General features: G+C 41.8%; 1 protein-coding gene across 4 annotated transcripts in view; it reads left to right on the forward strand.

Annotated features, from left to right (window-relative positions):
* The window catches only part of cacna1c (calcium channel, voltage-dependent, L type, alpha 1C subunit), a 235,836-nt gene that overhangs the window by 97,081 nt on the left and 114,687 nt on the right, over positions 1 to 24,068 (forward strand). For all 4 annotated transcript variants that reach the window (XM_053508748.1, XM_053508750.1, XM_053508747.1 and 1 more), the window contains exons 9-14: positions 5,671 to 5,840; positions 6,122 to 6,212; positions 19,997 to 20,023; positions 20,464 to 20,624; positions 20,775 to 21,000; positions 21,895 to 22,096. In XM_053508748.1, coding sequence (XP_053364723.1) covers positions 5,671 to 5,840; positions 6,122 to 6,212; positions 19,997 to 20,023; positions 20,464 to 20,624; positions 20,775 to 21,000; positions 21,895 to 22,096 — 877 coding nt within the window. The remainder of the gene's footprint in view (positions 1 to 5,670; positions 5,841 to 6,121; positions 6,213 to 19,996; positions 20,024 to 20,463; positions 20,625 to 20,774; positions 21,001 to 21,894; positions 22,097 to 24,068) is intronic.

The following is a 24,068-nucleotide window of genomic DNA, read 5'->3' on the forward strand; positions in this document are numbered from 1 at the left end:
TTGTGATGCAGAGTCAGCATGCAACTTCCATATGCAACTTTATTGAAAACGAACTCATAAACAAACAAGTCAGGGTCAAACCAGGGCAATCAGAACAGTGCAGCAGACCAGAATCAGAATCCAAGTCCAGGCAAGAGGGTCGTGGTCGGCGGCGGTCCAATAGAGCAAATCCAATAAACAAAAGCGTGGGTCAAAAGGCAGGCGGCAGGCAGAGAACAAAAACAACAACAAGAGATGGAAAAACAGGGATAAACGCTCAGAAATGTCAGCAGCGGCAAAACAAGACTTCGCGAGGTGGTGAGAGTAAGCGTGTAATTTCAAGTCTGTGGGTAATTGCTGACACCTGGGCTGGTGATCAGCCCCAGGCACGGGGTTGTGGGTAATGGAGTCCTAAAGAGACTAGTACCTTGGCGATGGCTCCCTCTGGTGGTGATCGGAGGGAGTCACAGAGAGTGAATTTGTGACAGAGCCCCCTCCCTGCGAGTGGCTCCTGACGGGTGGAGGCAAACGACATCCTACGAGGTCTCGGGGCAGGCCGGTTCGGATCTGAGTTATGGAAGTCATTTACCAGACTGGGGTCAAGGATGTCCTGCGCATTCACCCATGAGCGTTCCTCCAGTCCATACCCCTCCCAGTACACCAGATACTGAAGACCTCGAGCCCGGCGACGTGAATCCAGTATTTCGTGGACCCGGTAGGCCTCCTCGCCTTCGATAAGGGAAGGGGTACTCTGATCACCAGCCACCTCCTGGTCCTTCACTCCTCTTGGTCCACCAGCGGGCTTGAGCAGAGAGACATGAAACGTGGGTGAGATACGGTAATTTCTAGGCAAAGCCGATCTAAATTAAACTGTAGTTATTTCTTTAATTATTTTTAATGGACCCACGTACCTGGGACTAAGCTTCTTGCATGGGAGCCGGAGGCAAAGATCTCGGGTAGACAGCCATACCCACTGACCAGGATGGTAGGCTGGGTTAGGACGTTGATGGCGGTCAGCCTGCTCTCTGGTGCGGTGAACAGCTTTCTGGAGATGTACATGAGCCTATTCCCAAGTCTCCTCACTCCGGCGGAGCCAGGAGTTGACGGCCGGGAGTTCAGAGGGCTCGCCAGACCAGGGGAAGAGTGGTGGTTAAAATCCCAGAATGCATTGGAGTGGGGTGAGGTTGGTTAAGGGCTTACGAAGAGAGTTCTGAGCGTTTTCTGCCAAAAGGAGGTAACAGCTCCAATCTGTCTGGTTCTGTTGGCAGTATGATCTGAGGAGGCGAGTAAGTTCTTGGTTTAACCTTTCAGCCTGGCCATTGGATAATTACCAGATGTGAGGCTGACATTAATGCTCAACAGTTTACAGAATGAGGCCCAGACTCGGGAGGTATATTGGGGACCACAGTTAGAGAGGATATCTTCGGGGACGCCATAGAATCGAAATACCTGGTTGCACAATGCCTCAGCCGTCTCGAGTGCAGAGGGTAATTTGGGTAGAGGAATGAAACGACAGGTGTGACAAAGACTGATTGGACATGATTTACATGATCGTGGAAGGAGTCTGAATAGATAAGGATATCATCAATATAGATGACGACCCAGTGGTTGAGCATGTACCTGAAGACATTATTAATGAAGGCCTGAAACACAGACAGACTATTGACCAAAGGGCATAACGAGGTACTCGTAATGACCAGTGGTGGTTAAAAAAGCCCGTATTCCATTCATCACCCTCCCTTATGCGAATGCTAATGAGATTGTAGGCACTGCGTAAATCCAGTTTGGTAAAGAACTTGGCAGTGCACAGTTGTTCTAGGTCAGCGGGAACGAGTGGGAGCGGGTAGCAGAACTTGATGGTCATCTCGTTAAGTCCTCAATGCACGGATGGAGGCCGCCATCTTTTCTCTTTACAAAGAAGAAGCCAGCCGAGGCGGGAGAAGTGGATGGGTGAATAAAGCCTTTTCTCAGTTCCTCCTCAATGTAGGCCCTCATGGTGGCGGATTCAGGTTGGGAAAGAGGAAATACACACCCCTTGGAAGGATGAGATCCTGGAATCAGGTCAATGGCACAGTCAGTGGGGCGATGAGGAGGCAGTTGTGATGCCTTAGTCTTGCTGAAGGCCTCGGCGAGGGTAATTTAGCAGAGTCGGGTGATGTGAGGTTAGTCCCATCACCCTCTGTTTTGGGTGGAATGTGATTGAGATGTCTTTCCTGGCAGAATTCTGACCATCGTAGAATCTGTCTCTCAGTCCAAGAGATTACCAGGTTATGTCTCTCCAGCCAAGGGAAACCCAAGACGATCGGGGTTTAAGAGGTTGACAGGACGAACAGACGAATGGTTTCTGTGTGGAGAGCCCCGGAGCACAGAGTGAGATAATCGGTGGTGTGTTACATTTACATTTAGGCATTTGGCAGACGCTCTTATCCAGAGCGACTTACAAAAAGTGCTTTAATGTTTACATCATTGGATACATACTTACACTGGGTTAACTAAGTTAATAACTAAGTGCCATTAGTCCAACACAACTGGGAAGAGTTAGTCCAAGTACTGGAGAAACAGATGCGTCTTGACTCGTCATTTAAAGATAGTCAAAGTCTCTGTTGTACGGACATCTAGAAGAAAGTTCATTCCACCACCTAGGTGACAGAGCAGATGAATGCCGCCCTTAATCCCTGAGAGATGGTGGGATGAGGCGAGCAGTGCTGGAGGATCAGAGGAAACGTGGTGCAGTGCGTGGTGTAATTAGCGCAGAGAGGTAAGTGGGTGCTGGGCCATTTTTAGCTTTGTAGGCAAGCATCAGTGTTTTAAATTTGATGCGGGCAGCTACCGGAAGCTAGTGCAGGGAGCGGAGGAGTGGGGTGGTGTGAGAGAACTTGGGAAGGTTAAAAACGAGACGTGCTGCTGCATTCTGGATCAGTTGCAGAGGACAAATCGTGGACAGACGTAGCCAACTGAGTAGCCTGTGAAGAAAGAAATGAGTGAATTCTTCTGATATTGTAAAGAAGAAATCAACAAGAGCGAGTAAGGTTAGCGATGTGTGGGGAAAATGACAAATGATTGGCCACGGTTACCCCAAGATTGCGGGCGGTGGCTGAAGGTGTTGAATCTGCCCAGAGCCCAGAGGATGTCCATCTACTGCTGCCACTGCCAAGTGAGACACACACGGTACATGGGGAATGGCATGAGTTGTGGCCCCCGACAGGCGAGCTCCGACTGTAGCTCAGCATTGACTCCCTTGTGAAATAGGAGTTTGAGGGGATCTTCCGGCCAGCCGATCTGAGCAGCAAGCGTGCGGAAGGTTAGCACATAGTCGGCGGTGGAGTTCTAGCCCTGTAGCAGCTGAAGTAGTTGCTCCCCAACCTCCTTGCCGTCCGCTGGGTGGTCGAAGACCTCTCTGAAGTTTTCTAGGAAGTCAGCGAAAGAAGGAAACACAACACGAGTGCTCTACCGGACAACAACAAAACAAACAAAAGCTATGCGGCTAGTGTCAGAAGGGTACAAAATAGGTTGCTGATTCACAAACATAGAGCATTGTAATAAGAAACCCTTACACTTAGAAGGTGTTCCGTCAAACTTATCCGGGAACGCCAGTCGGTGGACTTGTTGTGGTAGAGGCGGTTGCTGTGGCGTGGGTCGTCGGGCTAGGCAGAGAGCTGGATGACTCAGCGGATGGAGTATGGAGCGCTTGCAGCATCTTAACCAGTTCCTCGGTGAGGTTCGTGAGGCAGTTGAGTTGTTGCTGGTGGGCCGCCAGCACAGACGCTTGGGCAGACAGTTCTGTGGTGAGCTGATACATAGTTGCTGGATCAGTAGATGGCGAAGTCTTCTGTGATGCAGAGTCAGCGTGAATGGGATCCATATGCAACTTTATTGAAAATAAACTCATAAACAAACAAATCAGGGCCAAACTGGGTCAATCAGAACAGTGTAGCAGACCAGAATCAGAATCCAAGTCCAGGCAAGAGGGTCGTGGCAGGCGGTGGTCCAATAGAGTAAATCCAATTAAAAAAAGTGTGGGTCAAAAGGCAGGGGCAGGCAGACAGAGTACAAAAACAATCCGGTTGGCAACAAGAGATGAAAAACAGGAATAAACGCTCAAATGTCAGCAGCAGCAAAACAAGAGTGAGAGTGCATGGTCTGATATAGCACCCTTGAAGCAGACAGGTCTTGCTCAAGGGCAATTTGCAACCTTTGTCCTTTTAATTAGTAATCCAGGACCTTGAACCATGTGCCAATATTATCAATGGTCATGTAGGAGCTCCATTAGTGCTTTTAAGTTCAGGTCTTAAACTGGGAAAAAAGTTCATCATGTAAGATAATTGCAAGAGACATGAGGGCTCCCTCAAAAGTAAAGCAACCAGTTACTTCACTGTCAACACACCTGAGTGATTAATGAGATTGAGGAAGACAACCTCTTAAATCTAAAATTGAAACATCTAAATAAACCAGTTTATCACATGTCCATGAGTCCCCAGAAAAAAACTAAAGATTGGAAAAAACAAAAGACTGGAATCAATAATCACACCAAGGTCTTTAACATATAGCTTTATAAATTTGTGTGCTTTATAAAGGACATAATGTTTTTATAAATTTTTCATTTGGCTTTGCTGAAATTTATGTTTCTTTAACTACAACATGATAAATGATTAGTGATATTAAAGCTGAAATAAGGGCAAAGCAAAGAGACACAACACTGAATTAAAGGCCAATAGTAGATCATTTACCAGTTGTTAAATATCTGAAAATTATTGTATCTAATTCGAACACTGGCTATGTTATAGTTTATGTTTTATTTATGAATGATAAATTAAGAATCACTGCCTGGCCTACAAAAGGCCTACTCTAATATTTCATTGGAGCCTTTAACATAATGCATGCTTTAACTGTTACACTGTTTTGACAACCTTATGCCTTTCATGTCATGAAATTATTTTCTGGTCTGATATTGATGACAGGAGAGTTGAACCACTCAGTTAACTCACTGGGGTCAAGGTCAGAACTCTGTGGTGTCCAGTTCATGTGTAAAAATAATTCCTCATGCTCCCAGAAGCACTTTTGCACAATCTGAGTCCTGGAATATGGTCGTGCCATCAGGGAAGAAAAACTTCATAGATGTTATAATCTGGTCATTCAGGTAGTCAGCTGACTTTATTTTATTGCCACGTAACATTGCTGAGCCTAGACCTAAGCAGCTGAAGCAGCCCCAAAATATAACCCTGTCTCCAGTGGCTTGTACAGTGGTCACTATGCATGCTGGGTGCATCGCTTTATGCCCTTCCATTTCTAACTTGACATGCCCATCGCTCTGGAATAGGCTCAATCTGGAATTATCAGGCCACATGATCTTTCTCCATTGCTCCAAAGTCCAATCTCCCTAGCAAACTGAACATTTTTGATTAGCTACTGCTCACCACATGAGTTAAAAGAATTTTTGGCAGCTAAAACAATAATTACTGCAGTGATTATACAATCCAATATGTAGAAACATATTGGCTTATATATCTCCAAATAATAACTTTTTTGCCAGGCAGTGAGGCAGTTTTTCTTATTCATTGTTCAGAATTCATTGGCTATTAAACCAGTTTTTATTCAAACCTTTTTTTTTTATTTAAATCAAAGAAATTCTTTTTTTCTCTATTTCCCTTTCCTTTATATGTTTTTGTTTGTCTTTTTCTTGTTGTCACTTAGAGAGTTCTCCAAAGAACGTGAAAAGGCAAAGGCGCGTGGAGATTTCCAGAAATTGCGAGAAAAGCAACAGCTAGAAGAGGATCTAAAGGGTTACCTGGATTGGATCACTCAGGCTGAGGACATTGACCCAGAGAATGATGAGGGACTCGATGATGCCAAACCCAGAAACTGTGAGTAAAGCATCAGTTAGGACTAGGTCAAACCTACACATGGGACACATCTTCCCACATTGCTGTTTAAAAATAAGAAGAAATTAACAATTGCAGTAATTATCCAAAAAAGGGTATAAATATTTGCTTATGTAAATTCAAATGATTGTCAAAATCAAACTGTTGTCTGCCCGACAGTGTTTAATTTGTTATATGTGTGAAAAAATGAAAAAGTATATTTATTTTATATTATAGATATTTTTTATTACCTTACACCCCACTCTCATATGTTATCCATACAGTGAGCATTCCTGCAAGTGAGAGTGAGTCTGTGAACACTGACATACCTCCCAGTGGGGATTTAGAGGGGGAGCCGTGCTGTACCCACCTAGTGTAAGTCATTGTATTTAATTTCTATTCCTTTTACATTTTACTTATCTTTGCTCACTCCCTATTAACAACTTTTACTACTGACCATGTCAGTATACATACAAACATACAATATGCAATAGATTTTGCTTAACCTCCTGTAAGTCAGCGATAACAGAAAATGTAAGTCACACTTTAAGCTTTGGTCTTTTTGTTAAAAAAAAAAAAAAAAAAAAAAAAACTTATGATAGCATTTTGGTTTGCACATCCTTGAGCATCTTGATACATCTGGGTCTTAGTAAAACAAGGCTTAATTTTTGAAAATGATTTGAAATACTGCTACAGAATGGGGAGACTGACAAAGCCTGCAGATCTCCAACTCTCTTTAGAAAAGTAACGGCCATGAGAAAAACCATCTTAAGAGAAAACTAGCAGATGCTGACTCTAGTGGTTTGAAAGGGGTGTCAATCAGACCTTTGAGCACAATAGATAAGTCCCAGGAAGGGACAACGACTCTAGTGGGCGGCCTCAACCATTTAGCTCCACGAATGAAACTAGCAACTAAAGGGTGCTTACCCATGGAAACTGCATCAATCAGCAAGCCGAAATAGCGGCTACCTATGTTCTGAGAGTACTAGGGCATAAGCCTGAAGCCAACTTTTCTTGCAGAAACTCCAGCACTGAAACAATTCGGCAGTGGACTGGGTCTAAATGTTTTGCGTTTCACCAATCTTTAAATACATTCCATTTGAGGGCATAAGTTCTTCTAGTGGAGGGAGCCCTAGCACTTAGAATAGTTTCAATTACGCTGTCTGGAAGACCAGCATCTCTAAGTTGGTACCCTTCAGGGGCCAGGCATAAAGGTTCCAAAGAAATATTGTCCCCTGCACCTGAGACAGAAGATACCTCCTCATTGGAATCACCCAGGGTGAGCCGTCGAGGAAAGAAATTAGGTCCGAGAACCACACTCTGGTTGGCCAACGGCCCTGTCTACTGACCCTCGCCAGGACTCCCGGGAGCAGAGCTATCAGAGGAAACGCGTAAAGGCGTAATTTGGGCCACGTATGGGCCATTGCATCTAGACCCAGCGGAGCTGGAGGTGTAAGGAAGTAGTAGAGGGGGCATTGTGCTGTCCCTTGGGAGGCAAAGAGGTCAACTTCTGCTATGTAAAATCTTTCCCAGATTTGACTGACTACTTCGGGGTGGAGTTTCCATTACAGCAAGTCTGCTTCCACATTCATATGCCCGGGAGTGTTAATTGCCCTGAGGGACAGGAACTTGTCCTGTGCCCAAAGCAGAACCTGGTGCGCTAGCTTGTTTAAGCTTGGCTTTGGGTGTCAGGGTCACATATTAGTACCTGCGACCTGCAATCACACCAGCCTTCCTCATCCCTTGACACATAATGTCATTCCTCATGGCACTCAAATCATGTCGGGGTATACCCCTGCATACATGCCACTCACAGGTGCAGAAGGGTCCTTATGGCACTATTTGAGTGTTGTAAGGAATGACGTCGTGGGTCAAGTGATAGGAAAGGATGGTGTAATTGCAGCCACTGTGTTAAAGGGCTGGCAGGAGCTCATGCCCACATCAATGCATTCTGCCATTTAAGGGGTGCATGGGGTGCACGCAGGGCCGGAGTGGGACTCATTTTCAGCCCTGGAGTTTCATGCCTTAGACCGGCCCACTTTAGATCACAACGTATTATTATTAAAATCATGTAATTTTAAGCTTACATGTTAAGTCTACAATAGTGCAAATTGTTCTGTAAAGCCTTGTAATTCAGTGTATATTTCTAAAACATTTCCAATTCAATGCAAGTAAGGGTTGCTTCACAATTTAGATTTATTTCAACGTGAGTGCACATAACCAATATTATTCTTAACAGGATATTCTTTTCAACAATATCAGAATTTATATTCTGTTCAAATAAGTAATCCGAGGTATCCAAACTTTAAACATGAAATAAAAGAATAAATAAAATTATAAGTATTAAATAAATATAAAGAAAATAAAGAAAAAAAATAATATAATAAATAATATCTATATCTATAAATAATATCTAATAATACTATCATATATTTTTCTTCTGCAAAGAAACTGTTCCATCACAACTTACATTTCACAAATATGGGAACATAGGTTAAAGGGCAAATCTCCAAAACTATTCTATACAACACCAGTATGTCCTTTTCTACAATATCAAATATCAATAAAATAGATAGAAAATAGAATAAAAAGATTATTGCACTGTTCTCTGCAAGTTTGTTATTCACAGTGTAACAACTTTCTAATGATGCCATTATCTTTTTTTCCTCCGCATAAGAGTTATTTCAAAGAAACATGGCCAACCCTAAAACATTAATAAACGTCTGAGCAATGTACTGGTCTCTGCTACTTTGTTTATTACGGTATCATTGTCCAAAGACATGAGAATTTCTAAGTATAACATTTTGTTATATGCCACAACAACACACAATTCATTGACTTTATAATTATAATTATTTGTAAAACTAAGAAATAAAATAATACTCTGGAATTAAATAATGTGTGGGGGGGCAGTGATGTGTCTGCTACACTAGATGGACCCACATAGAAAACTTTCACGGCATCAAAACACATGTAGAAACGGCTTTATCTGTCATTGAGAAACGGCTAATGTTACTTTCCTCCTGGATCTGTAAGCTAACTTACTTGCTAACGTTAGCTGTCAGTTAAACTCCTCTACAATAAATTCATCACTGGACGTATCAGCAGAAAACCTGACCACCCAGCGGCTGGAAATATTTTTTGTATTATTGTAACTTCAACCTAAACACACAGATGCCGCCGCTATCGTGTTCATATACCATATCCAACCTTTAAGTTGAACTGTGGTTTGGAGTTAAAGTTCAACATCTTTCCTTACCCGTTTCATCATCCTCATGTGGTGCTAGAAACTGCGAGCTCGTTTTAGTAAAAAAGGTGCCAATTTTGGCACATTTAGCTGCGTCTGTTTCCAGAGCTTTCCTCTTTTTAATTCTTGCTTTCTCCGCGCCACCTTTGCTCTTTCTACTTTCCATCTTTCAACAGCTGATCCGGCCAGGAGAACTCTGCTGCGCTGACCTGGCGCTGACCCAGTGCACCGACGCGTTACGTCAGGGTGCATCTGCCAATAATACAGGCATTTTTTTTTTCTTTTTTATAAACAAAAGAGCCACCATTGGAGGCGGCACAGGGACAGCGGTAGCAGCGTATGATCAACCTAATGCCATGACTGAGCAATGGGCTGGCCCACGAAAAAAATGTATTAAAAAAAAAAAAAAAAAAGAAGAAGAAGAAGAAGAAGAAAAGAATTAGACACCGGCCCTTGCGGCCCAAACATCAGACCGGCCCACCGGGAATTGTCCCGGTCCTCCCGATTAGCCACTCCGGGCCTGGGTGCACGGCATCACTCTTTTTCCATACTGCATTCTGTTTGTGCAGGTTGATCAGTATAGTCTTATCCAGCCGCCCTTGTGCCGTGAGATTGGCGGTGGCCTTGGCTTAAAAGCTTAAACACATGCAGTTTGTGTTCTGTCTGGCCACCTTGACGCAATGGCCTCCATTAGATTGGTTGGTGGTGCTCACAGCAGCATGAATGTCCCAGACGCAGAGCTCGAGCAGGTGACAGGGTGGCACTTTGTCCTTCCGCAGCAAGCTCAAGTGAATAAAGTGGTGGATGAAAGGTGCTAAGACAGAGTGCATTAATCATAGTGTGTATAAGTTTAAGCTTGTGCCATAACAGCTCTGCCTCCCTCTGAGCTTAAAATAGTGCATTAACAGTGTAGCGTGCCTAAAGTGCTTTGTGCCATCTCTGGGACATGGGGTATTGCCCTGCTTACATGCCACTCATGTGTGCAGAAGGGTCCTTATTCAATTCAATTCAATTTTATTTGTATAGCGCTTTTAGCTATTGTCACTGTCGCAAAGCAGCTTTACACAATCAAAAGAATTATTTAAGTTTGTATAAAATGTGTATGAATCAAAATAGTCAGTTTGTCCCTGGTGAGCAAGCCGAGGGTGACAGTGGCAAGGAAAAACTCCCTGAGATGGTAATAGGAAGAAACCTTGAGAGGAACCAGACTCAACAGGGAACCCATCCTCATTTGGGTGAAACAGAAAGCAGGAAATGATCTGCATTTATATAGTGTGTTAGGTGGCAGGCAGTTCAGCTATAATAGTTGATGTTATTTGATGTTAATATGGAGTCCAGGTAGTTATTGAAGACTCAGGTAGACTTGAAGGAAGTTTCAGTCCTGAACTATCGAACTGTCAAGTCCCCAGAGAAACAGTTGCCAACACCAGTCGAGGCCAGAACCATCTTCTAGGTAGAGAGAATCATCCCTAGACACCAGACGCATCCCAAAGAGACACACGGGGCATCCATGTAACGAGATCTCCAAACCAGAAGCGGGGCACCAGGATGGGTCAGACAGGTCCGGAGGGCAGAGGGAGTCTGAATCACTGGCAGCTCAAGAACGACATGTGTAGCTCGACAGAGAGAGAGAAAGAGTAAAAGAGGGAGACAGGGGGAGAGAGGAAAGAGAAAGAGGGGGAGAAAGAGAAGAAGAGGAGAGGTGGCAGTTAGGTATGGTCACAGTCACACAATGTATAATGTAAATGTATATTAACTGTAGAGTGCAAGCAAACACTCTGGCAGGACTAACTATGACAGCAGAGTGATCAATGAGAGTAAGGAAGACAGCATCTAAACATACCAGTTCACCATAATACTCTACATCCATGAGTCCACCAGATCTGCTCCTTTACCTAAGGCAAATCTATTTATAAAAATGCTTGGCTAAATAAATAGGTTTTTAGCCCGGACTTAAACACTGAAACTGTGTCTGAGTCCCAAACACTATTTGGAAGACTATTTCATAATTTTGGGGCTTTGTAAGAAAAAGCTCTGCCCCCAGCTGTATTTTTCATAATACGCGGTACTGACAAGCAGCCTGCATCCTTTAATCGAAGTAGGCGTGGCGGATCGTAAGACTATCACTAGCAGTTCGCTCAGGTACTGCGGCGCGAGACCATTTAATGCTTTATATGTCAAGAGTAGTATTTTAAAATCAATGTAAAATTTCACAGGGAGCCAATGCAGTGAAGATATCTTCTGGTTCTAGTGAGGACTCTCGCTCCTGCATTCTGGACTAGCTGAAGCTTGTTAATGCACCTAGTTGAACAACCAGACAGTAAGGCATTACAATAGTCCAACCTAGAGGTGATAAAAGCATGAACTAGTTTTTCTGCATCGTTTAGCAACAATATATTTCTTATGTTGGCAATATTTCTGAGGTGAACGAATGCTATCCTGGTAATATTATCTACATGAGCTTTAAATGAAAGGCTGGGATCTATAATCACACCAAGGTCTTTTACTGTTGCACTTAATGGAACAGAAAGGCCACCTAAAGCTACGTTGTGATCTAATATTTTACTCCTAGTTGTATGCGGTCCTATGACTAGAACTTCTGTCTTATCCGGATTAAGCAGAAGGAAGTTAATTAGCATCCAATTTCTTATGTCCTGCACACATTGCTCAACTTTAGTAGGCTGTTTTTTTCTTATCAGGTTATGCTGAGACATATAACAGTGTGTCGTCAGAATAACAATGAAAACTAATACCATGCTTATTATGTGGATTATGTTGCCCAGAGGAAGCATGTAAAGGGAAAAAAGCAGTGGACCTAAAACTGAACCCTGCGGAACGCCAAACTCCACTAGAGAACATGCAGAATAATCACCATTTAAGTCTGCATACTGATAACGATGGGTCAGATAGGATCTGAGCCAGGAGAGGGCTGTACCCTTAATTTCTACTACATTTTCTAATCTGTGAAAAAGAATAGCATGATCAATGGTGTCAAAAGCTGCACTGAGGTCGAGTAATACAAGCATAGTTACACAACCCTGATCAGAGGCCAATAGGAGGTCATTTACTACTTTAACGAGTGCTGTCTCTGTGCTGTGATGAGGCCTAAATCCTGACTGATACAGTTCATGTATGCCATTTCTATGTACATATGAGCATAGCTGCTCCGCTACTATCTTTTCCAAAATCTTAGAGATAAAAGTAATTGGACAGGGGTCGAGGTCAGGTTTCTTAATTATTGGTTTGATAACTGCTAATTAAATAAATAAGATTTTGGAACATAACCAATGCTGAGTGAGAAATTAATTATTCTCAACGGGGGTTCTGTTATTGCTGGTACTATCTGTTTAAGAAAATGTGTCGGTATCGGATTTACTATACAGATTGATGAATTTGCAAAAGAGATGAGTGAAATAAGTTCATTCTCTTCAAGGGGAGTAAAGTATTCTAGGTTCCGATCTGACATGGCTAGATTAACATCTGCATCAATTATATTGTTCGGTTTCAAAACCTCAATTTTATGCCTAATATTTAAAATTCTATTATTAAAAAAGTTCATGAAGTCCTCACTATTGCATGATGTTGTTGTGGAAAATTCTGCAGTGGTCTTATTTCTGGTTAAATTGGCTACAGCATTAAATAAAAATCTAGGATTATTTTTGTTATTTTCTATAAGAGTGGAGAGATATGTTGATCTAGCTACACTAAGAGCTTTTCTATAGTTCAGGATGCTCTCCTTCCATGCTATTTGAAATACTAACAATTTAGTTTGACGCCATTCTAATTTCCGAGCGGTCTGTTTTAAAGTGCGCGTGTGATCGTTATACCAGGGAGCAAGTTTCTTATCTCTAATAAATTCACTTTTAACTGGAGCTACATTAGAGGTGACTAAGGTATAGCGAAATGTCGACTCTAAATATTCAGTCGCCTGATCGAGTTCTGTGGGGTCAGACGGTGATCTAATCGAAGTTGGGAACTCTGGGAGATTACTGATAAAACTCTGTGTGGTAGTTGATGTGAATGTACGTTTCACACAGTAGCGCGGCGCTGTGCGTACATTATTACTGTGACACACTTGAATTGAGACAAGATAGTGATCTCAGATAACTTCAGATAGTGGAATTGTAAATAAATTTCTTATACTTAATCTGAATTATATTATTAAATCTAAAGTGTGACCTGCTTTATGAGTGAGTCCTACTACACACTGATATACTCTTATTGAGTCCAGTATGGACATAAATGCTGTTCTCAGAGGGTCTTCTGGATTCTCAAAATGAATATTAAAATCTCCAGCAATTAACACTTTGTCTATAGAAACGACTAGGTTTGAGAGGAAATCTGCAAATTTACTAAGAAATCCAGAGTACGGCCCTGGAGGTCTGTAAATGACAATTAGTGGAATCGACTGAGGTGACTTAATATACTTAAATACACTTATGTTACTATAAAGAATTTCAAATGAATTAAATTTGTGACTGTGTTTTTATACAATACTCAAATTATCATTGTGAACAACTGCGATGTCTTCTCCTACCAGTTAACTGAGGCTGGTATATGTAGCTATATCCAGGAGGACTAGTTTCATTTAGAGCCACATACTCGTCCTGTTTAATCCAGGTTTCAGTTAAACAGAGTATATCAAACTCCTGATCTATGATAATTTCATTAACAATAACTGCTTTTGATGCGAGAGATCTAACATTTAACAGTCCTAGTTTTAGATCAGAGGTGCCGGCTGCGCATTCAGTATGATCCAAGTTTGTGGTCTTCATGTTAATTAAATTATTTAAACAGACATTCTAAATCCTTCTAAATTTTTGCTTAGCTCGAAGAACAGAGACAGTTTCAATACAGTGAACCCTGGGTGATGACTCTATGCAGCTAGCAGACGATTGGTTTAGCCTGTCTGTCTGCTCCCTGGCCTGTGCTCTGGATTGTCACCAATTAACTAGGCCTCTTCTGAGACTATGAGCTATACTACAAGAAATGAGAGCAGCATCTTCCCGAGTGGGATGGACACTGTCCCGCCCTAACAGGCCAGTTTTGCCCTCAAAGGTCTTCCAATTATCTATGAAGCCCACGTTGTTTTTAGAGCACCACCTGGACATCCAGCGGTTCAGCGACCATAACCTGCTGTAAGCTATGTCACCACGTCTCATTGGGATGGGACCAGAGCATATTACATCATCGGACATCGCCTTTGCTTGTTTAAACACCACTGTAAAGTTATTCTTACTAACCTCTGACTGACAAAGGTGTATATTGTTAGCTCCAGCATGTACTACCATCTTAGAGAACCTATGCTGTGCTAGAGCCCTAAGATAACCTGCTATGTCCGGTGCTCTGGCTCCTGGGATACACCTAACTATTGCCGCTGGCGCCCCTAAAGGCCTGGCTAATTTCACATGTCTCAGTATAGAGTAAACTATAACCAGAGCTCTTTTAGGTTTATCACTAAGGAGAGCAAACCTGTTGGACACGTGAAGTGCAGAAGAGGTGTGCTCCGGTGGACTAGCCTTAGCGTTAGCTTTGGCTGAACGAGTATGCCGCTGAGTCGTTACCCACTCGCCCCGCTGTGAGGGCTCTAATGCCGGAGTCGGGGGCTGGTTATCTCCGCCTGTGGCACCCAGACTGTCCGCTGCAGGAATAACACTGCTCTTAATTGATTGACCTTATTCATGTCTTTAGAGCAAAAAAGTGGTTTCTCCTTACTTTTGGCTCCTGCGGGCCTTAATGCGGCCTTAAAACTCCTCCATTCACTAAAGCGCCCATCTAGCTTCGGCCAGCCATCCATTGGCAAATCCTTGCAGTTTCTGGCTTTGGATGGCTTATTCTGGCTGGGCACAGGGGCCTTGATGGCAAACCTAGCACCTTTTCCTCATCTGCGGCTGGATTGTGATAACTGGCGCATAGATGAGGTTGCCATGGCACCTCATGCTTTAATAGCACCTTGTAGTTTGCACACCCACTTGTTGGTCTCCAACTAGTGGCTCCTGCATCCCTCCTGTGGACTTCTTTGTGATGCCATCTTTGATCATCCATCCCGCTTCTTCTTTAATAGGCTAATAGTGGGTTTTTAGGGGCACAAAAGAGCGGGCCACTGGCAAATGACCACATTAGTCAAGTCTTGCACTTACCCTACTATTGCTGGCTGTAGTCCACTGACCCGAGTCTTTTGCTGACAAAGTAGGGGTCCCTCCAGAGGAGCAGTTAGTGCACTCACAGCTTGCAGATGGTGCAACTGTCTGGTTGTCAATTTGTGAATGAAGACAAAATGGGTGCCTTAGGCTGTGAGCAGCACATCCTGAGCAATATTCTTTAATTTACATTTAGGCATATGCCAGATGTAATGTTGCTTTACGCACAGAAATCAGCTCAGGGTAGTGTGTGACAGAGGTCACCAAGATGAGGATATACATGAGGCCCTAGGCAGACTTGAAAAGGAAGTCAATGAGGTCAACGCTGCTTAAAAGGCATGCTGATAGGCAGTGGAATGAGTGGAGGATATGCAGTTTTCTAGAGCATTATCTGCCCAGCAGTATTTCTTCACTTTAGGTAGCTATATTCCTTAAAATGCCACTGGGTGCAGTAATAGAGAAGGCTTTTTTTTATAATAAAGTAAGCTGACAACCAGGACTGGTCACTAGGCCAGGCCTCGCACAACAGTGTGGCCTGTTCAATGAAGCAACATCCACAGTATAGCTCCTTTAGATTTGATGTGGCAACCTCCATAGCCCATCACCTAGTGGAGGTTAATGTGAGAATTTCCATAACCTAGCTTTTAGTGGAGGTCAGCATGCCTACCTTCATGAACCAGCTCTCATTAGAGGTCAATGTGATGATGGAGTGGCCTGCCATACCATATTCTAGGCAGCCTTCATCTAAAGGCTGAGGAAAAAAACCCCTATTTGTGTTTCTACAAAAGGCCAGTCCTTCCTGGGTCAGGCTCCCTCCAGACACTAACAAGGTAGCCTCCCCAGCAATGTGGTAGCCAGCAGCCAACAGGTGGCCTTCCATGCATGGCAGCTGGAAATTCAGTGGCATTATAGTAAATTATGACATAAAACAGAATCATGTTATGGTCTTGTTTGTGTGTGTTTTTAGATGCTTGTGTGTCTTTGGCTAGCAGCTGCTGTGCTTAGCCAGTTGTTATTTAATTCTAGTTTAGGGTATTTTAGTTCTTAGTGGAGATAAAGTACATGTTTTTCATATTATAATGTCTTATCCCTCATCTCCTCTCACCAAAAAAAAGTGATCTATGACAGTAGAAATATCAGGAAATTGAAAGCATACCAGGATAGTGAAAAACTTTTCCTATATTTCCAACGCAGAATATAGTTGCAATCAAGCACCCTGTAACAACCTGTGCCATCGCCTCCAGGGTACACTGCACAAACTGTGTGTTATTTGAGTGTGTTAAGACCTACAAAAAGCCATCGCCGCCCGGCTACACCGCACAATTTGCACACATCACACAATATAATGTAATATGGCTGATGTCAGCTTGGGCCCTAAATATTTGTTGAGTGCGTTGGTGTGTGTGTGTGTGTGTGTGTGTTTGAAAGAGATGTGTATGTGTGTCTTGTGTGTGGTGCTACTGTAGATGCTGGAAAAAAAGAATCACACAATGATGTTACTCAATGTGATGTCACTAAACATGTCACTTAATATAATGCCAAACACAATGTTATTAATCACTTTTTAACAGAAGTTTAAGACATTATCACGACTGACTGGATTGAGATATCAAAAATCCTTTTTTCAATTTTGCATCCTCGATGTCTTTATATCACATCGGCCCGGTTTGATTGCGATTGTATAAAGTCCCTAGGAGGAGTATATCAAAATCCATCTGGGATTTGCAAACGACGCAAAATAATCGGCCTCCTGTTGAGTTGACCCCATGACAAAAGTTGTTCGGCTTTATAAGCTATAAATGTGTACCGAGTTTTGTGTGCCTATGTGAAAGTGTGTATGAGCTATGCATCAAAATCTCTTGTGTGGGCCCCTGAGCCCAGACTCCCAGGAAAAAATTCTTAGGAAAACAAGAGGGTCCCGCCTATAGTGCTTGGGCCCTAATTAGTATAATATTTAGATGAAACATAAGAGCAGATTAATCATTATTTTATGATCATATTTGTTGGTTAAGCAACCTCACCTGATACCCTAGCAAAGTTTGGGGAACAGACCACACCCACTTCATATTAAAATAGATAAATGGACATCTGCTTTTTACAGGACAATAATCCACGTAGAGTATGGACAAAACTCTGACATGCACAGAACACATGTTAGTTTTTCTGGTCAAGTCATTGTTGTCCTATTAGGTTGGTTTGTTTACTTACTGTGATGTTTTGTTAGTTTTTTTTTTTTTCAAAGTTTTTTCAGGTAATTCCTGACTGTCTTCATTATGTTTTTTTCTTTCAAAAGTGATTTACTATTTAATGTTATTTTTTAACTGTCATACAGTTATTTAAATTATTTTTTTTTTTTACAAATTTTATTAAATAAAATATATTATTGTTAAAATATAAAAAAAAAATGAAAATGTAAAATATAAACCTTTCTTACTGATCAAATAATGCAAGTCAAACTTAACATCACAGATACAATTTGTATCTTGTATTCGCAGCTGTGCGAAATTAATGCTCCTTTTTTTTTTTTAAATATAGTTTATATTGAAATATAAACTATATATACTGTACTGACAGATGCCAGGATGTACTGACAGATGCCAGGAGGGTGATGGGAAGATGGAAGGAGTATTTTAAGGAGTTGATAAATGAGGAAAACGAAAGAGAACAAAGAGTAGAAGAGGTGTCTGTTGTCGAACAGGAAGTAGCAAATATTGGTAGAAGTGAGGTGAGAAGGGCGTTGAAGAGGATGAAGAGTGGAAAGGCTGTTGGTCCTGATGACATACCTGTGGAGGTATGGAAGTGCTTAGGAGAGGTGGCAGTAGAGTTTTTGGCAAGTTTGTTTAACAAGATCTTGGAGAGTGAGAGGATTCCAGAGGAATGGAGGAGAAGTGTATTGGTGCCAATTTTTAAGAACAAGGGAGATGTGCAAAGCTGTGGCAATTATAGAGGTATAAAGCTAATGAGCCAGACAATGAAGCTGTGGGAAAGAGTAGTGGAAGCTAGGTTAAGGGCAGAGGTGAGCATTTGTGAGCAGCAATATGGTTTTATGCCTAGAAAGAGTACATCAGATGCAGTATTTGCTTTGAGGATGCTGGCGGAGAAGTACAGAGAAGGTAACAGGGAGTTGCATTGTGTCTTTTTAGATTTAGAGAAAGCGTATGACAGGGTGCCAAGAGAGGAGCTGTGGTATTGTATGAGGAAGTCTGGAGTGGCAGAGAAGTATGTTAGAGTGGTGCAGGACATGTATGAGAGCTGTAAGACAGTGGTAAGATGTGCTGTAGGTGTGACAGAAGAGTTTAAGGTGGAGGTGGGTCTGCATCAAGGATCGGCTCTAAGCCCCTTTTTGTTTGCTCTGGTGATGGACAGGATGACAGATGAGGTAAGACAGGAGTCCCCATGGACTATGATGTTTGCAGATGACATTGTGCTCTGTAGCGAGAGCAGGGAACAGGTGGAGAGGTGGAGGTATGCTCTGGAAAGCAGAGGAATGAAGGTTAGCCGCAGCAAGACGGAATACATGTGTGTAAATGAGAGGGACCCAGGAGGATCGGTGAGGATACAGGGAGCAGAGGTAAAGAAGGTGCAGGATTTTAAGTACTTGGGGTCAACGGTCCAGAGCAACGGAGAGTGTGGAAAGGAGGTGAAGAGGCGGGTACAGGCAGGTTGGAATGGGTGGAGAAAAGTGTCAGGTGTGTTGTGCGATAAAAGAGTATCAGCGAGAATGAAAGGAAAGGTGTACAGGACAGTGGTGAGACCAGCGATGCTCTACGGCTTAGAGACAGTGGCGCTGAAGAAAAGACGGGAGGCAGAGTTGAAGGTAGCAGAGCTGAAGATGTTGAGGTTCTCCTTGGGAGTGACAAGGATGGATAGGATTAAGAATGAGTTCATCAGAGGGACAACCCACGTTAGATGTTTTGGAGATAAAGTCAGAGAGGCCAGATTGAGGCGGTTTGGGCATGTTCAGAGGAGAGATTGTGAATATATCGGTAGAAGGATGCTGAGGTTGGAACTGCCAGGCAGGAGGTCTAGAGGAAGACCAAAGAGGAGATTTATGGATGCAGTGAGAGAGGACATGAAGTTAGTTGGTGTGAGAGAAGAGGATGCAGAGGATAGGGTAAGATGGAGGCAGATGATTCGCTGTGGCGACCCCTGAAAGGGAACAGCCGAAAGACAAAGAAGATAGTTTATATTGAAATGTGAATGGATTGCTAATGTGTGGGTATTTCAATGTTTAAAAAAAGTATAAATCATGACACCTGACATACAAAGCAAATATTCCAAAATAATATGCATACATTTTTAACAATTTAATGCTAATGAAGAAAATATATGTTGTTTTGCAGACTGTTTAAAATTGCCATGCTTTGTGACTTGTAAGCAATAAAATGACTGTGAATATATCACTCAGGTCTAGGTCTGATCTAAACTAATCTATTGACTGAAATACATACAGTACCACACTCATGCTGTATATGTGAGCTTTTCTACAGACAAAAAGCATGTTTGATCCATGCTAGTCAGCTTTCTTGCCTTTCTTTGCATTTCCTCCTCTCTGTCTTTCTTCTGATGATCTGTGTGTTTAATCAGCTGCTGGCATGGCCAAAAGGGCACTGATTCATAATCACTCCTAGTGAATATGACAGTTTGTTTATGTGTCTAGGGGCTGGACTTGGAGCCGCTGATTTTTGTGTTCTGTCTCTCGCCTTGTAAACAATGTCATCCATAATGTTATGTCCTTGTCGTGTTGTAATCCATTCTGCTTTTCATTCCAGAAATAGGATCTCCAAATCCAAGTTCAGGTTAGTACATGTCCTCACTGTCTGATGGAATTATCTTGGCCATCTAATTTCTCTCGTTTATATGTGTTTCGTGTATGTGTGTTAGTTTGTTTGTGTGTGTATTGTGTATTCATTCTACTGTAAATGTTGTGCCCTTTCCACTGTATCATCATAATATGACAGTTAGGCTGTGACTAAGGTGGTCCTAACTGCTCATTAGCCATTAATTGAGGAATTAACACTTTAGTCCTTTTTCACATTCGGCAAACTCAGACACTCTAAACTTTGTGATGAGTACAAATATAAAACAGACGGAATACGTCTCTTTGAGTTGAAGTGATTCACATGTTTTACAAATGATAAGTATAAAAATAAAACTTATGTACATTACACAAAAAATTACTTTGCTTATGTTTCTTTATATATTCCTTCATATTTTCTGTCTTTCTGTCTTTCTGTAGTCGATATTCTCGTCGCTGGAATCGTCTGTGCCGGCGTAAATGTCGGGCTGCTGTAAAGTCAAATGTATTTTATTGGCTGGTGATATTTTTTGTGTTCCTGAATACTTTGACCATTGCCTCGGAGCATCATAAACAACCTCAGTGGCTAACTGATGTACAAGGTGAAAAATAAAAAGATGCACTTATTTACTACAGCTGCACATTCAGCACCATATATTAAACTACCTTGCATTTTTATTGTATGCAACAACTCAGAAAAACAATCTGTCCTAAAACATTTTATTGTCTTAACCTTAATTTTTTGTTTCCAGATATTGCCAACAAGGTCCTCCTAGCTCTCTTCACTGGAGAAATGCTTTTAAAGATGTACAGTTTGGGACTGCAGGCATATTTTGTCTCACTTTTCAATCGCTTTGATGGTTTTGTGGTGTGTGGCGGGATACTAGAGACCATTCTGGTGGAGACAAAGATTATGTCCCCTCTAGGCATCTCCGTGCTGCGTTGTGTGCGCCTGCTGCGCATCTTCAAAATCACCAGGTGTGTGTGAAAGTGTACACAGTGTGACTCAAGGCAGAAGATAAAGTGGGGTTTTGGAAGAATTTGAAAATCAAATTTAGTAAACAAATCTTATAGATAATACATTTCAAAAGGCTAACATTAAGGAAAGAGCGTGAGTACAATATTATATACACACAAACTAAGCTTTTAAACAAAATGTACAGTAAACTGACCTACTCTGTGCTATATACAGTACACCAGCCTATCACTTTACTTATATCACGTGCAAAACCTACACCTGCTCGTTCATGCACATATACAATTAGGCAATTGTCTGTCGAAGAAAAAGGTGATTATCTTCACACTTCCACTTTGGTGAGCCTGTGCCCGCTATAACCAGAGAGTGCTGTTCCTGATTGACAGGAGTTAAGCATAAAGTGGTCTTCATGCTTAGAAATCTGGTGCAAAATGAAATGCAGTTGTAAAAATCGGTCATTTGTGTTACTGTAGTCTTCCTGTTAGCTTATCTATTCTGGTCATCCCTATCTGACCTTTAGTTTCTCAAGAGTTTCTGATCAAAAACTATTTGTTGTTAGGTGTTATTTCGAGCCATCATGTGTAAACCCAAAAGATTGTTTAGATAATTCAACCGTCATACCTGGCACTACCAATTATGCCAATGACACTGAGATTGTTTGGAGTTTTTACAGGTACTAAAGCTATTGACCAACAGCTGCATAATTTTATACATTACTCATGTACCACATGATTGGTTAATTAAATAATTTTATGAAAAAGCAGGTATACTGGTCGTCTAATTTTTTTTTATCCACATAAACTCTATCATAATAAGTAATTTTAACAGTTAACACAATTTACGGTGATGAAATACTATTTTAAGTGTGACTGATATTTTTCTGCACTGTAACTCAGGTATTGGAACTCTCTCAGCAACCTGGTTGCATCTTTGCTGAACTCTGTTCGCTCCATCGCCTCCCTGCTGCTGCTACTCTTCCTTTTCATCATTATTTTTAGTTTGCTTGGCATGCAACTGTTTGGTGGGAAGTTCAACTTCGATGAAACTCGTCGGAGCACATTTGACAACTTTCCCCAGTCATTACTCACAGTCTTCCAGGTATAGTTCATAAAAATTAGCAATGGGTATTTATGTCTGTACATTGTGGTCTTTATGATATGTTCAAGTCTCAAGAAAGACAGCAGTCCTATCCTGAAATCTTGTTAGCAAATCTGCTTTACAGTGGTTTAAGTCTACAGTTTAAACTAGGTATATGTTTTTTTTTTAATCGTGATATGCAATAGGCATGAAATAAACATTAAATACAAGGCTGTGATGTGGCTGTTTGGACACCCTTATACACATTTTTCTTTATAATTTCATTATAAGACTAGTTAATTAAAAATTATTTTAATTCTATAGGCCAAAAAGTAGCACATTATGTAAAAGACCATTTGTCTGACAAAAACAAAGAATGCTGCATAAAAAAGTGACTGGTGACTGTTTCTACAAGATGTTCAGTAAAATTTAGCAGCTCATTTCCTTATAAAACTGCACACACACACTCTAAAGCAGTATAAATTAAGGAAAGGCTCATCACACAAATTATTAACAGTTTAATTAATTACTGTTTACTTACTTTTTTAATATAGAAACTTTTGGTTTAAAGACATCCTTGCAGAATTTTGCACGGTAGTATATACAGTGGGCTTAGAAAATAATCACCCCAAATCACCAATCACCTTTAACTGTAGCAATCTAAAGCTGCAAATCCTCTCCCCAGTGTTTGGGTCCATAACATGAATATTGTTTCATGATCTTATTTGTAATAAAATATGATGATCGTATCTTAATAGGCCATTATTGTTCTGCATGATGGCTATGTTGTCCATGTAACTTCCTAGTTTATCTAAATTCCCACATCTAAAAAGTCTTACACTGTTATAAGTCAGTGCAGCTGCAGCTGCATAGGGCATCACCATCTTTATAGCAAACAACTATTCTTTAACCAGAGCTTCATGAATTGGTTTAAACCATATAGTAGGAAAAGTCTGTTTCCTTTCAAAGGCTACACTCGATGCTGCGTGAAAACGCTATAGGAAACATCTTGTCATGTTGCCTGTTGTGAAGCCAAATGTGCCAAATTTTTGGCTTTTATAACCTCGGTGGGTGACGTCATCTGATAAGACTCACCTGCAGGTTATAAATAGGAGTGAACCGGAAACATTCCTCAGATTCTTTGTCTTCACCTAGTTGTAAGCGTGTCTGTGTCTAACCAGCAAAACAAGAGTTTAACTCACCAATAATGGCAGAGTTTTAAACCAGATGTCCCTCCGAGTGTATAATCCATATCGGAGGACGATCGCTACACTTTACTGCTTCGATTAAGTGCTACGCGCGCGCCTCGCATTCCTTGAGAAGCTTCAAGCCGCCGCGCATTCCTGGGGCTTAAACTCGTGCATCCGGCAGAGCTGTCAGAGACGAATTTAAAAACTACTTTCTTTCGCGTTCTCATCGGATCGAGAAAATCCTCTGTCCGCTCTCAAGCGCGCCCTGGCGCTTCTTGTAAATGGGCAAGAATAAACATTCTCTCTTGCTTCCGTGGAGATGGTAATAGCCTCTAAGCACTTAAAAAAATAAATTAATTTAAAAAATAAAATAAAATAAATAAAAACATAGACATCGTTTTTATTTAGACGTCGGGTTCTGTCGGGTGGCCGGGGGGGCGGAGCCTCAACGACGCTCTCTCCCCTTTTCTTAGCAATCTCCATGAGTTAACCCTTTCATGGAGTAAGCTGTATTCATCCCGTGTTTTCCTGCCATCAACTTATTTATTTAGTTAAATATAGTTGAGGTGGAAGCGCGGGGTTATATAATGACACCCAGATAGAAGAGACACTTCCAGGCTATCTCTCTTCTGGGACATCATCCTTCCTGAAAAGCTATTACTTCCTTTCAAGCTGTGTAGACTTTTTATCTTACCTGGAGGGAAAAGCTTTTTAGGCAGCAGGTCAGGTTGGTGCTCAATTGCACACCATGGCACGCCTACCAGGCTGACCTGCTGAGAGACTTGAGTACTGGCGGGGCTCTT

Source organism: Clarias gariepinus, chromosome 12, assembly GCF_024256425.1.
Source record: "Clarias gariepinus isolate MV-2021 ecotype Netherlands chromosome 12, CGAR_prim_01v2, whole genome shotgun sequence".
NCBI lineage: Eukaryota > Metazoa > Chordata > Actinopteri > Siluriformes > Clariidae > Clarias > Clarias gariepinus.